General features: G+C 43.3%; 1 protein-coding gene across 1 annotated transcript in view; it reads right to left on the bottom strand.

Moving 5' to 3' along the window:
- GRB14 (growth factor receptor bound protein 14) overlaps positions 1-14,011 on the bottom strand; it is a 62,879-nt gene extending 48,868 nt beyond the window's left edge. Inside the window, exons 1-2 of the mRNA XM_026674479.2 lie at positions 13,723-14,011; positions 11,472-11,604 (exon numbers count right to left, since the gene is read on the bottom strand). Of these exons, the coding sequence (XP_026530264.2) occupies positions 11,472-11,604; positions 13,723-13,886 (297 nt within the window). The 5' untranslated portion in view covers positions 13,887-14,011. The remainder of the gene's footprint in view (positions 1-11,471; positions 11,605-13,722) is intronic.
- Between the last annotated feature and the right edge of the window lie 1,292 nt (positions 14,012-15,303).

Raw genomic sequence — 15,303 nt, 5'->3', positions numbered from 1 at the left:
TTTCAGCAGGCACAGGGTCCTGTAGAGTCTGATAGAAATCAAGTAATCAGACAATGTAAACTTTGGGGCTGTATGTAGGAGCCCTGTTTTTAATTTTCTGTTATGTCCTTGAGGTAGCCCTGCACTAGGACTCACTGCAGAGGTAGCATTTTCACATCTCCTAATGCTACAGGGCAGTGCTGCACCGAGGGCACAATGGCAAACTAACTTATTAATGTTCATCACACTAGGCCAACTTCCTGCTAACAGGCTCCATCACTGCCAGGAATACTCCCATTCCCCACAACTACAATGTGTAGGGGGATGGAAGTAAAGAGGTTGTTGTGGATGTCTTCAAGTGTGGTGTGTGTCAGCCCTCCAGAGTAGACCAGATCAGGAAACAAGCATTTCATGAAGTGCTAGAACTCTCCTTCATTGCTGTAGGCATAATTACAGAATCTTGAAAGTCCAACAGAGATTTTCTCTGTCCTGAGGCAATTTTTGATCCCCCTCACTCGCCCCAGCTCTTCTTGTCTGTCCGAGCTGAAGTGATCTTTACATAACAGCAACTGCATTCCTTCTTCCAGGCATCTCCGTACTCCTTTACCCAATATTTCCTCAAATAATCCTCTCTTCACTTCCTTAAAGGAAATCTCCTCAAGTTCTTACTTTCTATAAAAAGAAAATGTCACTTAGGTGAATGGACTGTATAGAAAATTGTTAAATAAATAAATAACAATTTAAAGTATTTGCAGCAAAAAAAAAACCACAGCCTATTATCCTCAATGGACTTGCAACCTCATAAAGAATTACATTGATTACTGATGGAAAGAGAATTATGAACGGCCCCTAAAGTGTTTTTGCTTTTATGGGTTATATTTCTTGATTTTGCCATATTAAAAATTAAAGCTGGCGCATTTGCAGTTACTAGCACTTCTCACAATTGTTTGATGGAATCTTAATATTGCATTATTTCTCAACATAGGCTGGCAAATAATTTTGATTTCAGACTCTTGAGAAGGTTTGGGGAGATCCCCCTGGGATCTCAGGACCACACTTTTAAGAAACACTGCTCTAGTATAATGCTCATTCTCAAATTTAAGCAATGTAATAAGAAGAAAAGTAATAAGTAAAAGGATTGCTGCTTTATTCAGTCCTCCAGCCCATAATATTATCAGACTATGCATAAAAATAATTTTTAAAATGAAAAAAATATATTTTTCTCTGTAGTACATATGAATGGCAAGGTTCTTTTTCAAACCTGGGTCATAAATTGGCAGATTTGAGAATAAAAGACAATCTCTCAGAAAGAGAACAAAATGGAATATGCTGTAAAAAACGCACAACTGATTGATGAGCCATAAAGAGTAGCTTTTTTCTGAGATTGCAGGATGCAACTTGTCCTGGTTATTATTTTTGCTTCATTCATCAGTTGTTATTGGGATTGCATTTCACCTACTCAAAGTGGAACAGACATGCCCTAAACTGAATCGATTCAATCCAGAGTATATTATATGCACCGGAGTTGTCTTTGTAGCATGACTTGCCTATTCTAGACAGATTAGTTTGGCAGGCTTACTGATTTGGGAGTCAACTGTAGTGACCTCACTACTGGGGTGATCCCACCAGCATTCCCTTCTTTCTTGAAATAAATGGCAATAAATGAAATAAATATTTTAATTCTGGAAGCTCTGGAATGGTATATTCATGATAATCTAAAAGAAAAAACAGCTACTGACAAGGTGGCTTGGTAGAATCTTTCTATTAAAAAGATAACACATAAATATGTAAAGAATGACTATATATACTGAACCATCACAAATATAGAAGCAGGAATATGCCTCACACATTTTTGGAGGAATATATGAAAAAAGCTGACTGACATGCACAGGTATCATATAGAATCCTAAAATACAAACGCATGATATTAAATCACTGTGAATTCCACAATTGTATAGTGCCTACACAGCACAAAATGCACAATATGCATTCTCTTTCTTCAACACCACCACCTAACGGTACAGTCAAAACACAACTACCAGGGCCCTACAATAAAGCCATGATTTGCTAAACTTTGGCTTATGATATAAACTGCAACTGACTGGATTCATGTGATATGTTTACAATACAAACCATGGTTTCTCACCCAGATTGTGAGGTTAATATAATACACTAATCTACAAGTTTGTTCTCTTCCACATTACAATGATTATAAAACCAAGGGGGAAAAGGTTTAATAAGGTAAAGGTTTCACATCTATACTAGTTGTGTATGATATCACCATAACCTGAAAACTACAATTTTCTGCAAGCAAATGAATCGCCAGGATGTTATTGGAAACTCTTGCCCTAAACAAACTTTCCAAAATTTAATATGATTTTTTTATGGTTTTTTGAGTTACTTATTCCCAACTTCAGAAGTATCTCCTACTTCTTCAACATAGGATGCATGAATTTGTGTTTTGTATGCTTACTACAGCACAGGAAAAAAATAAGTTGTAGTTTTCAAAATATTGCTTAAATCCAACATTTTCTTTCCTTCACTCTGCACATATTCAATGCTAGCTAGCAAATCTCTTACTGCAGCTCTAAGACAACTCAAAAAAACAACAACCAAGGATACATTAACTTACCTCTTAACATGAATAATTGTCAAGTTACTCTGTTATAACTGTATTATTTTAAAATATGTGGATATAAAGTAACACTTAATAATTAGCTTTACACAGCTTATGTATGATACAGAGATTAGACTACTGGTTTGGGGTGTCCACATACAACTAAATTCTCCTCCATGCTGCATCAAGAGCCCAGGATGGGTTGACTCCTTCCTATGACGTCATTTAGCCGAGTCTGCACTAAGATATAAAAGCCAGCCCCCGGAAGAGACCCCAGCTTTTGACTCAGCTCCTTTCAGTCAGTAGATGTGTCTCTGAAAGCTTCTGTTAGATAATACTCACCAGTGATCTTCAGTGCCATTTTTCCTCGTTTCAAGCAGCTCCCAGGATCTGGGCAGCTGCTCTTCCAGGAGAGCAGGGCTCTCTCTCTCTCTCCTGCAAGGTTGGGAGCAGCGTTGCCAGAGCGCTGTTCAGGCAAGTTGGGCAGCATCTGTAGACCTCCCACACGCCTGCGGTTTGAGCGGTCGTAAAAAGCGATCGGGAAAGCGATAACAGCTTCAGCCAGCTGAGGTTCTGCAGATAGCACTCACCAGCGATCTTCAGTACCTTTTTTCCTCGCTTCAGCAGCTCCCAGGATCTGGGCAGCTGCTCTTCCAGGAGAGCAGGGCTCTCTCTCCTGCAATGTTGGGAGCAGCGTTACAGAGCTCTGTGCAGGCAAGCTGGGCAGCGTCTGCAGACCTCCCCCACGCCTGCACTTTGGAGCAATCGTAAACACGATTGGCAAACTGATAAGAGCTCAAGCCAGCTGATCGTGTAGCTGGTTGCTGTGTTTTTCCCTTGCTGACTTCGCTCGGGGCTCTGTATAGCCTAAGGAGCGATTCTTCAATCTTGGAGCCTGTTTTCCTGTAGTCAGTGGCCATCTTGGATTCAAGCCTTCCACCACGAGGTGAGCGGCCATTTTGTAAGCCCGGGGGCCATTTATACCCTAAGGGGCTTAATAGAAAAATTTCTAAACAGCTTCTTTCCAACACAAGAGCCTTTATTTTACAAATGGAGCAAGATATGGCTCAGGCAGAGCTTTCTCCCCCAGTGGAACAGTCTCTTAAGCCCAATAGGAGAAAAAGACGTAGGCAACGCACCCAATCAGTCCAGAGGGAGGTGGCTGCTAAAATCAAAGCGAAGGCTCTAGCCCCTAAGAAGGCAACTCAGGCTGAATTGAGGGCAGAGAAGTGCAGACATGCAGCTCTAGAGAGGCAGTTCAACAGAACTATTCAACAGAAGGGAGTGCAATTACAGCAGGTTTCAGGTGATACTCGTGGGCCCCAACCAAGCCCTCCCAGGGAGGAGAAGTTATCTATGAGCCTTTCCACCCTCCCTCCTGGTCTCCTGAGGCTCTTGCTGTACAGTCAGATCCTCAGGATTTAAGCAGATCTGGGCCTTATTTCCAACAGGCTTCTGTGCCCTATGCTCCTCCCCCTCCCTCCAGGCCTCGAACCTCTCCTCAATCTAGGCCTGAAGCCACCTTCACTCCCACAGCAGCGGGCCTTCGGCCTTCTGCCTCTACCTTTGAGCATAGACCAAGGGATATCCAAGATGTAGTCTCATCAGCCATTAGGCAGGGATTGGCTGAAGGCTTCAAGCAAATTCTTCAACCTCTGGAAAGGACTCAGGCCCTTCTCCCGTCTCAATCTATAAGTTCCTTGCCTCATCATCCTGATTTACACAGGCCCCAGGACCTCAGGGTCCATTCTTCTCTACCAGAATGGGAGGAGGTTGATGAGGAAGGAAGGCCTTCACCATCTGAACACAGTTACTCTTCTCATTCAGAGTGTGAAGAGGGTGAGATTTTTGACCAAAATCTTTCAGAGGAAGAGGATTCTTGCCCAGAGCAGACATCCTCTGCATTGGTCTTCAAACCTACTCTCTTCAGACCATTACTCAGCAAGGCCTTGGTCACTGCCAAGCTGTTGCAAGAGGAAGTGGCTCCCGAGCCACAAGGAAATCCCTCTAGCCAAGGGGATTCACTCTTCTCCAAGCCTGTAGCGCATGCAGAGGTTTTGCATTCTCCCATTTTGTTCCTGGACATGGTCAAGGAAGAGTGCGCTTCTCCTTCGGCAGGTCCTCGCCCATCTTCTCTAGATAAGCGTTTCTACAATGTCAGCGCAGCTCTGGACAATGCCCTGGCAGTGCCTTCTGTTGACATTCCGGTTCTGGCCTTGTTCTCATCTTCTGGCACTCCCACGGAGCCAGAAGATATCCTGAAACTGGATGATAAACATTCCGAACAGACCCTCAAGCGCAATCACCAGGCTGCTGCTTGGGCTGTTCGGGCTTCAACAGCAGCATTCTTCTTCACCAGGGCATCCATACGGTGGCTGCGCCAACTCCCAATTAGATTGCCAACATCTGACCTTCGGTCTCCCCAAGACCTTAATAAGATTATCGCAGCGGCGAAATTCACTGCAGATGCCACTCTCAATTTCGCCAAATTTGCATCTAGGGCCATGGCATCTTCAGTAGCAGCAAGAAGACTGTTATGGCTCAGAAATTGGCAGGCGGAGTCACACCGTAAATGGAAGCTGACTTCAGTTCCATTCGCAGGCGATAAGCTTTTTGGCGATGCTCTGGAACCTTATCGCATCGAAACCAGAGATAAACATAATATTCTCTCTTCCTCTGGGAAGAGAGCCGACTATCGCCCAGCTCCTTATACTGGTAAACAGCCCTTTTGGGAGGGTGGGGGTCATTCCTTCCATCGCTCTAAGTAATCCCTCATTCTCCCCACCCATCGGAGGTCACCTAGCCTTCTTTGCCTCCAAATGGGAGGAGTCACGGCAGATGCCTGGGTGCTCAGCACTATTAGGTCAGGATTACAATTGGACTTCCTAATGCCACCCCCCAAAATGTTTTGATCTGTCCTGTCTCTCGGGACATTTCAAGGCAAGACCTCATGAATCAGGCCATTCAACTTCTTGAAATCCGAGCTATTCAAACCTGTTCCCCCCTCTCAACGGGGATGTGGGCTTACTCTCGCCTTTTCATCATTCCCAAAGCCTCAGGGGGAGTAGCCAACCATCCTGGATCTAAAATTTCTCAACCAATTTGTAAAATACTGGCAATTTAAAATGCAGACTCTGCACTCTATTTTAGAGAGCGTTCAGGGGGGCGATCTCCTCTCTTCTATTGATCTCATGGAGACTTCCTCCACATCCCCATTTGGCCTCATCATCGCCAGTTTCTCTGTTTCTGTTATCAGAATACCCATTACCAGTATCGAGCACTTCCCTTCGCCCTCTCATCGGCTTCAAGGGTCTTCACAAAGGTTCCGGCAGCACTTATAGCACCTCTGCTTTCTGTTCCAGTGAGGATCCAATGCTACTTGGACAACATTTTGATTCTGTCCTCCTCCATCCATGCAGCCCGTTGGGATCTGCAAATTACCCTGTCATATCTCCAGAGCCACGGATTTTTCCACTCCTGTCCACTCCAATGGTTCCTGCTTCCCTACCAACGGGCAGGAACTAGCCACTCATCCATCAAGGTCCCGCTCCCGCCACAAATCCAGAGATCTCTCAATTGGTGGTGTTCCCCGTTAATCTGGAAGGGACTCCTTTCAGGGTCCCAGACAGGCTAGTGATAACCACTGATGCCAGCCTCCTGGGTTGGGGTTCCCATATGCAGGGCCAGATAGCTCAGGACCTTGGTCCAGGTCAGAGCCGGCCCCTCCCATAAATTGGCTAAAGCTCAGAGCCATTTTTCTAGCTCTCAAGCATTTCAGGCACTCAGTGACCGGCTCTCATGTTCTAGTCCTTATGGACAACATGGCCGCCATGGCTCATGTCAACCGGCAAGGGGGGACGAGGTCCAGAGCCCTCATGGAGAGGCGCTACGGTTGGTGTTATAGGCAGAGAAACACCTGTTGTCAATCTTGGCGGACCACATCTCTGGGATTGACAACTCCCAGGCCGACTGGCTCAGCAGGAGCCTAGTCGACCAGGCAGAATGGTCTATTCCTCTGTCTCTATTCAGGGACCTTTCCGTCAGATTCGGAATGCTGGAGATGGATCTCTTCTCCACTCCTCAAATCACCCAGGTCACCAGATTCTTCACCAGGTTTCCTTGCCAGGGAGCAAAGGGGACCAATGCTCTTCGGTGGAGATGGCCCAAAAGTCTCCTCTATGCCTTTCCCCCGCTTCCCATCATTCCGGCAGTAATTTGGAAGATGTTGGAAGAACGAGCGGAACTCCTCCTCCTGGCACCCTATTGGCCAAGGACACCCTGGTTTGCGGACCTGGTCCACCTATCGGGGGCTTCTCCTTGGAGGATCCCAGCCCATCTAACCTCCCTTCATCAGGGGATTCTGCTCCACCCGGAGCCCCTGTGTCTCAAGCTGACCATGTGGCACTTGAGCAGCAGCAGCTAGGGGTGGCTGATCTTCCTGAAAGGGTCATCATCACTATCCTGGCATCTTGCAAACCTTCTACAAGGCGCATCTATGATGCCACCCGGAAGGCCCTTCCCGAGGGTCTCTCTCTCCTGCTTCAGCCCAGTTGGCAGAGGTTCTTAGATTCCTTCAGCATGATCTGTAGAAAGGTTTGGCCCCCAACACCTTATGCAGGCAGGTTGAGGCCCTCTCCTCGGTTCTTTCATGGGGTTCTCTTCCTTCCTTATCCCATCACCCTTCAGTCAGGAAGGTTTTTTTTTGAAAGGGGACTTCCAACCTGCACTCCCGGTGGTTCACAGGTATCCTTCCTGGGATCTTCATGAGGTCCTTAATGCCCTTACGAAGCCCCCCTTTTTAACCCCTTAGAACATTGTCTCTCCGTTTCCTGAATCTGAAGGTAGTGTTCCCCATTTTCATCACTTCAGCCAGGCAGGTATCCGAGCTTGCTGCTCTTTCCATCAGACAGGACCTTGTTCCTTTCATGATGATAGGGTTGTCCTCAGTCTGGACCCCTCATTTCTTCCAAAGGTTAACACCTGTTCCACAGGTCCCAGGACATTATGTTGCCTGGCTTCTGCCCCCTCCCGCACCATGACTTAGAGCAGCAGTGGCACACGCTAGACGTAGGAAGGGCTCTTAGAATATACATTAAGCGCATTTCTTCCTTCAGGAAATCGGAAGCCATGTTTGTTTCCTTTTCTCTTCTGACTTGGGGCACAAGACCCCTTCTCCTACTATTAGCAGGTGGGTCAGACCTTGCATTGAGCAGGCCTACAAAGCTGTGACCCTTCTAGTTCCTCGAGGTCTGACAGCGCACTCTACCAGAAACGTTGCCACTTCGGCTGCCTGGGCGACCCAGGCACCCTTGGAAGAGATCTGTTGTATGGCCACGTGGACATCTCCATCTCCTTTCATCAGATACTACCGTCTAGATGCCTTTGCCTCGGCAACTTCAGCCTTTGGCAGACGGGTGCTTCAACGAGTGGTTCAACAGTCGGTGTGATGAGCCGGACGAGGACCCACCTGTGGACATCCAAGCTTTGGTATGTCCCATCCTGGGCTCTCGATGCAGCATGGAGGAGAATGGGCGTTGGTAGAAGTTACCCTGAACGCCCTTTCTATCTATTCTGTGAGAGAGCCCAGCCCCTCCCTTGATTCGTCCGGAGAGGGTAAGTCATATTTCTGTATTCATTTGTGCTTTCAGAGACACCTTTCAGTCTGTCAAGTATCTTCGCCAAAGCTGGGGTCTCTTCCAGGGGCTGGCTTTTATATCTTAGTGCAGACTCAGCTAAATGATGTAATAGGAAGGAGTCAACCCATCCTGGGCTCTCTCGCAGCATAGATAGAAAGGCCATTCACGGTAACTTCTACCAATGCCCATTCTACTCATAATATGGGGCAGCATCACTGTCTCTCTGTATTTGCAGGTAGCAAGGTAGCAATGCTAAATATTGACTACATTCAAATTAAGCAAATTGAGGTTCTGCTAAATGTCACTTTCCCATGACAAAGGACAAATGTAAAAATAAAAAGGGTGTGAAGGTGAAATAACTCATGAAAATCCACTTGCCCAGCAGGAATTAAAAAAAGTTCTTGCTCGTCGTCCTGTAATTTAAAAAAAAAACAGTAGCTTCATAAAAGGGCCACCCTCCCCGTCAAATTTAACAAATAAAAATCATGGAGGAAAAATAGACATAAGGACTCCAATGCCACTTCCTTTATACCCGACTCCTGTAGGGATGAGGTCTGCAGTGGGATTGGAATTGTCAAATGCATCTGAGGAAGCATCACTTTGAGAATCAGAGTGGACTAGGCAAGAAACCTTGGTGAGTGTTACTGTAAAAAGGACCCATATTTTTCCTCAGAGCTTTCCAGAGACATTCAAGTGCCACCAGTGGAGCAGCAATTGCTCTTTCACATTGCAAGCAAGGCCCAGAATACCTGAGCAGCTGTTAAAAGATATCAGACATGGTTGGTCAGGAACTGTCATGCAGCTAAAATCTGCTTTGAATTGAATTGGAGTCCTGGTCATTTCATGGGCATATATAGTTTTCTTGTCAATATTATGCAAGTCATTTTCCACTAATTTCAAGGTTAAAAAAGAAGCAATCTGCCTTGGAATAAAATTTGCTGTAATATGTCTCTTATATGGTTCCATTCTAATTCTCAATTAGTAAAAATTAGTGCTGAAGTTTGATTACCAGTGTTCCTACAGGAAACATATTTCTTTTGGCTAGTGCAGTCAAGTTATTTACAAACTGTGAATATCTAGAATCAGATAAATACAGAAAAAATGTAGCAAAATAATAAAATGTCCCTGGGCTTTAAATACCCTTGAGTTTTATTTTGCCCCTTCCAATCACGTTCAAGGAAGCTAACAGTTGATTTGCCTTGAACTATTTCTGTAGAGAAGTTGTTTCTCGCTTATCTTTGACCAAAACAAGATTCATCACGCCAGGCTACATTTTCATTCCATTTATTCAATTTAAATTTCTTGTGTTTCCCAAATAAGTGACACTCCAACACAAATATAATCAGAGCAGAATAAAACAGAGTTGGAAGGGACTTTAGAGGTCTTCTAGTTCAACCCCTGCACAAGCAGGAAACTCTATATCATTTCAGACAAATGGAAAGAAACAAATCCTTTCATTTATTACAATGTTTTTCTATCGCAAAGCCTTTAAGATTTTAATGAGATTATCCATCAAACACTAATTTGTATTTTTATACTCCATGACAAAACTAAACAACTAGCATTCATAAATGAACACAGCTATGGGAATCACTGCTAAATTAATACTTTGGTTCCTGAAGGCCATGTAAGTCTGAGATAAACTTAGAAGCAGGCTACTAGGGTATCTCCAATGATTCAAAAATTCCAGTTTGTATTTCAGATTCTATACATCCACATATAGAATATGTGCAAGCTGTAGTCCTTTGCATGAGTCATGCACAGAGTTTAGTTAGGGAAGTATTTACTGAATAAGCAAAAGACGATACAGTTCCCATGGCTGTTTTGATGCTAAGTGTGCCAGAAGACAAGTGTAGCTTCCAAACTGTCATTGCTCAAAGCAAAGTTGCATACAGTATTTCTTTCTTAGTTTTGTGACTGTACAAAGCAGAATCACAAACTTGTATCCAAATCCAAGGGAGCCAGTTTATATAGGACACTCCCCTGTTCAATGCATTCACTGGAATCCCATGCACTGCATTTTTATAAGATGTGAACAAAGTCTTAGTTATTAAGCTCTAGCACTTACGTACAAAGGATTATGCTACGGATGCAGTAAGTTACATAAATTCCCAAATTCAGGTGGATTTTATTCCATACATCCTTCCTTGCAGGACAGACAACTCTTGTCTCCCATTTTTAAAAACTGTATCCAATACTTAAGAGTGTCTGAAACTTAGAGGACTTCTTATCCCAAATTAAACCACTCATTCATTTGGTCCCATACTGCCAACACTGACTGGCAACACACTCAAAAGATTCGACAATTCAATTCAACAGGAGTCTTTTCATCCCAAACTGAAAATATCAGGGATTGTGCTGGTCTACAGGTTTTTTTTCCTCTTTTATCCCATGGTTGTTACATTTAGTCAAGAACTGTTGATTTTGGGTTTTACAGATCAGATTGATAGATATTTATAGAAATGACTGGTTCATACTATTATGGTAAAACAAAAAGTTGTGATTTGTTGTTAATGCCTTATTCTACTGTAACAGACAGAGCCTGTAGTCAGTTTCTTTTTCTTCCCCTATCCGTCCTCACTTTTCTTTTCCCTTCCCTTCCCCCTCACTGCCCTTTTATTTGCTTTTGTATTTTGTATTTTATAATACCTTATAACTAAATAAAAAAACCTATTGAGAAAAAAAGAGAACTGTTCGTAAGACTCTTTCAGGAAAAAAAATTAAATCCAGGATTAGAATGAATATTTACCGATCACCCTTCTCCAACTGCAAATTGATCTGTTGTAGTAGCATCTGATTTCAATTGCCCTTGTCACATATGTAATCGTATTTTGGATCATTTCAATACACCTTGTATTCATATACAATAATAATGGTTAGGACAAACACAGGATGGAGCACAGCTTTATCTCCAATTTTTAAGTGTGAAAAAGCCCAGGCCTTGAGCATCTACTTTGAACAATTTGGTGCAACAATATGGACTCCAGTTTGGGTATCCATGTTTGTGATAAACAAAATGTCTGAATATAGTTATAGAATTAACTATAGGTCACTAACATAAAGGGTTCTATCTTGAAAGTTGACAATAAAAGAAATCAGGAAGACAAAATCCTAGGTTTAATTGCATGTAATACTGTTGAAAGATTTTGAGGTATAAGCACTGAATCTGATGGGAACTGCAAAGAATAAACATATTTCTCTTCATAGTTTGGCTATCAGAATTTTTTTTTAAAGCTTACCTGTTTTATCCTGGGATTTGCCTTAGGCAACAGGCTGGCTGACAAAACTGATGTAAACGGAGAGACACAAAGTTCAGGAAAAGGATTTGGTATGGATGGGATTTCTGGCATATTAAACTCTGTCTTTTTTGTCCTATATTGAAAAGAGATCATATATTGTTCATATAAACACAATTATCTAAATGCAGTTCGAAATTACAAGTAGTAATTATACGTGCAAAACCGCAACATGTGGAGGTACACAAACTTTATTAAGGAAAACTTGAAGTTAAATATTCCTGAGCTAAACCAATACTGCTGCTCCATTGCTATAGTACATTTTGAACTGGAATGGTTTCTAGTAACGTTATTTAATTATGTAGGAAATAATTATTGATTTTGTCTTGTAGCCATATTCCACAATTCTTTAAAAAAATTATAGTAAATTGGATGAAAGCATTTTTTTTAACTTCCAGATAACTGACTTATTAAGAGCACAACTATGCCGCTTGTTCTCATAAATTCTTAGAGGTGAATCACACCATGGTTCACATAAGGCCTTCAACTGCAGTCTGTCTAGGTTCACTTGAGTAAATCCCATTTAAATTCAGTTAAATTTAAATTTAAAGCTACAGGAGTGTATATTAAATGCAGTCAACCCTAATATGAAAGATCAACAATGTTGGCACAATTCAAACTTATATTGTATTTCAAAAGTTATTTTTAGTTATCTTGTATTGTACAAGATTTCTTTGTAATGAAGATTTTAGAAAAGTGAAGAAAGTATCTATACATATGAGCATTGGGTACTATCAGCACTATAAATACTGGCTTGATTCTACTTCATGATTATTAATAAGCTAATTAATAAGTGAAGCTTCACTTATGTATACAGTGTTTTTGGATAACAACATACATTTTGCACTATCCAAAGAACCTTCTTGAATGCTCTGAATAAGAAATTTCCTATAAAGGATCTTTCATAATGCAGCAGGAATATTCAACCTATTTTTTCATATTTAGGTATTAATAATCCTAACATTTTGTACGAATAGACATTCTTTAAAAAAAAAACATTTTTACAATCCACTAGCAGGACCAAAAATGAAGTACTTATGTGCATCATTCTGATAAATCATAATAAAGTTATAAATGGAATAGTGCCATTTCAATTCACTCCAAGAGTTCTCATTTACAAATTCTGCCAATTATTTCCTGTTCATAAAGTCTTGGTTATAGCAAACAAAACTCTCAATTATATCAAATTAGGGTTTGTTTTTTTAAATCCAGAGACCATGGCAACAACATGTTCATATCCCACCTTGTATGTGTAAATGGTGTGTGTGTGTATTTTCTTGAAAAACCAATAATTAAAACTCGCTTTTGTATAATCTTCTACCGATTATTGCACAGAAGCACTAAAACCTTTTACAGTATTACATTTCCTTCATCTATTTCAGCTTTTTCTAGCTGGCATCTGATTTCAGCTTCCATCATTCACAACCAAGTTGGGGCAGGAGGATTTGGTTATAATGCGGCAATACTGAAGACAACCTGGGTATATAATTGGCCACCTAGAAAAACCATTGTTTGCAACAGACTGACCTGAAGGATTTCCTTTTGGAGTTGGATTCTTGCTGTAAGGATGGAGGAGGAGGTAGGGAGCAGGCAGGGCATGTGTGAAGTTTTCTCTGCTATGTATGTGTTTCTTCTGTGTGTGCGTGTGGAGGGAGGGAAAGAGAGAGATGCTTCTCATCAGAACTGCCTTCAACAGGAGCACCAACCTTCAAGCTTCTGCAAGCCCAGGGGACAAAATGCTCATTTCAAGCCTCCGCCCACTTTCTTTTCATTGCAATCCCTGGCTATGCAATTCTTTCTCCTTTCACTCAGCATATCAAGTGCCAAGAGTGTGCAAGCAAAACCCAAAGTCCTGAACTATCCTAAAACTCTTAGGATAGTTTTTGCAGCCTTGCTTTAAAAAAAGGCAATAAAGCGAACACCTCTGATCGCTTCCAACGGTGGTCCCCATCCAAACGTTTCGCCCAGAACTAGTGCCTCTTGGAACTAAGCCCTCCAAAGCAACCTGGAGAGTATCTTCTTTGAGGAAAAGCTTGGTCCCTGCAGCGTTTCCCATTCCCCTCTATAATTTTGTCCTGAGGTACACTGTCTCTGAACATGGAGGATTCATTGGATTACCCAGCTCTCCTCCGACATGCTTGGCAGACCCCGGCCTTCTTCTTTCCCTCCTCTTCCTCCCAACGGAAAGGCTTACCTGTCCTCTCGGGAGAGCTGGGCCGAGATCCCCGGAGCCGGCGGAGTCACCCAGGCGATTTCTCCCACGCTGCTCCCTCCCTCGTTCCTCGCCGGGCAGAGTTTTCGACGCTCGGCTGCCACCCCGCCCGCCTGGCTCTGCAAACCGGGCAGAGAAGCGGCCATCCTCGTCCGCGCCGGTTGCAGGGCTTAAAGGCACATCCCTCCGCGGGCAGCAGCGATCACGGGGCCGCAGATCCCCAGCTAACCAACCAGCCAGGCAGGCAGGCACACACCTTCCCTTTCGCCCGGCTTGCCCGGCCCCACGTGCGGCGTTTAGCGAGAAGGGGAGGAGCCGAAGGGAAAGCCGTCAAGGTAACTCCGGGTGGGCATTCCCCCGGAGGGCGGGCGTGGCGAAGCGGGGAGCCGGCGGAGGCGGGTAAAAGAGGGCTGGGACGGCTCCCTTGGAGGGGGCTTCCACATCCATGTTCTTCCCAAATGCTGCTGGGCGAGAGGTGGCCTTCTCAGGGAGGCCGATCGCCGGATGCGCATTTCCAGGGGAGGGACCCTGAACCCATTCCGAGGAAGCCCGCCTCGGCTTTCCCCTCACAGCTCTTCACTCTTCTTGCCTTCAGAGTACTTCGATTTTCTCGGTATTGTCTGAATGGCTGGCTCTTAAAAGTGGGAGAACGAGTCACGCGTGTGCCAGAGCCAAATCGTGATTTAGGAGTTTTCCCTGGAATAGGAAAGCCCGGGTTTATCTCCACAGAGTGGGCTAAGCGGAGACAATGAGGCGGACACCCTTACATGTTTTCCTCTGAACTCTTAGCATAAATAAAAGTATTTCGGAATGTAAACTTGCGTGGATTTTTTTGGGGTGGGGGGTGGGGAACTGGTGCTGCAGCACTGCATAATAAAGTTACTTTTAATAGATGGAACTTTTGAATAATGACCTGGGGTTTTTTTTCCGCCAAATCTACAGAACTGGCCACCTTTTCTGGTAAAGAAAAGAAAGAGGAGGTTTTGTTTGTTTAAAGTTACATTTCTTTTTGATCATGTTTGACACAACCTTGCACTTGTGACAGTGTGGAAGTGGTTTTGCATCACTTTCATAAAATATTTCTTTAAAAGAATCTCATAGCAACCTGTAGGCCCTAGGGATTTATTTCTCTTTTCTATTGTAGTCAGGTCTGGTCCTACTGAGCTTTTTGAGATTAGCTATAGCTTGTTTTAAACTCCTTCAATTTGTCCTAAAGTTCTGTAGTATTAAACGATCCTCATTGATTCTCTCCTTTTCCATGACATACTGTACTAACAGTATGTGAAAACGTGCCTCTGCTAGAAGCTGGATGATTACTTCCTATTAAGCTATGATTTGTTTAAGCAGAGTTTATTAAATGAGTTGAGATTAGCACAAGTAAATTCAAGCCAAAAACCAACATGGCTTTGTGATTTGGAAATGTGAATTTAGCATTATCCTACAGAAGCCACTAAAATTTAGGGGAAAGCTGAACGTGGGGATCTCAGGGAGCTTTCAGTCTTAATTTAAATCAGTGTCTTTCAAACTTGGAGGTCTTAAACTGAGGAATTATGGGGAGTTGAA

The sequence above is a fragment of the Notechis scutatus genome, chromosome 1 (genome assembly GCF_049901735.1).
Source record: "Notechis scutatus isolate UNSWTSFEM ecotype Mainland chromosome 1, rNotScu1.2, whole genome shotgun sequence".
In the NCBI taxonomy this organism is placed as follows: Eukaryota; Metazoa; Chordata; class Lepidosauria; order Squamata; family Elapidae; genus Notechis; species Notechis scutatus.
Note: the sequence above shows the minus strand (reverse complement) of the source record. Positions and strands in the feature narration are given on the sequence as shown.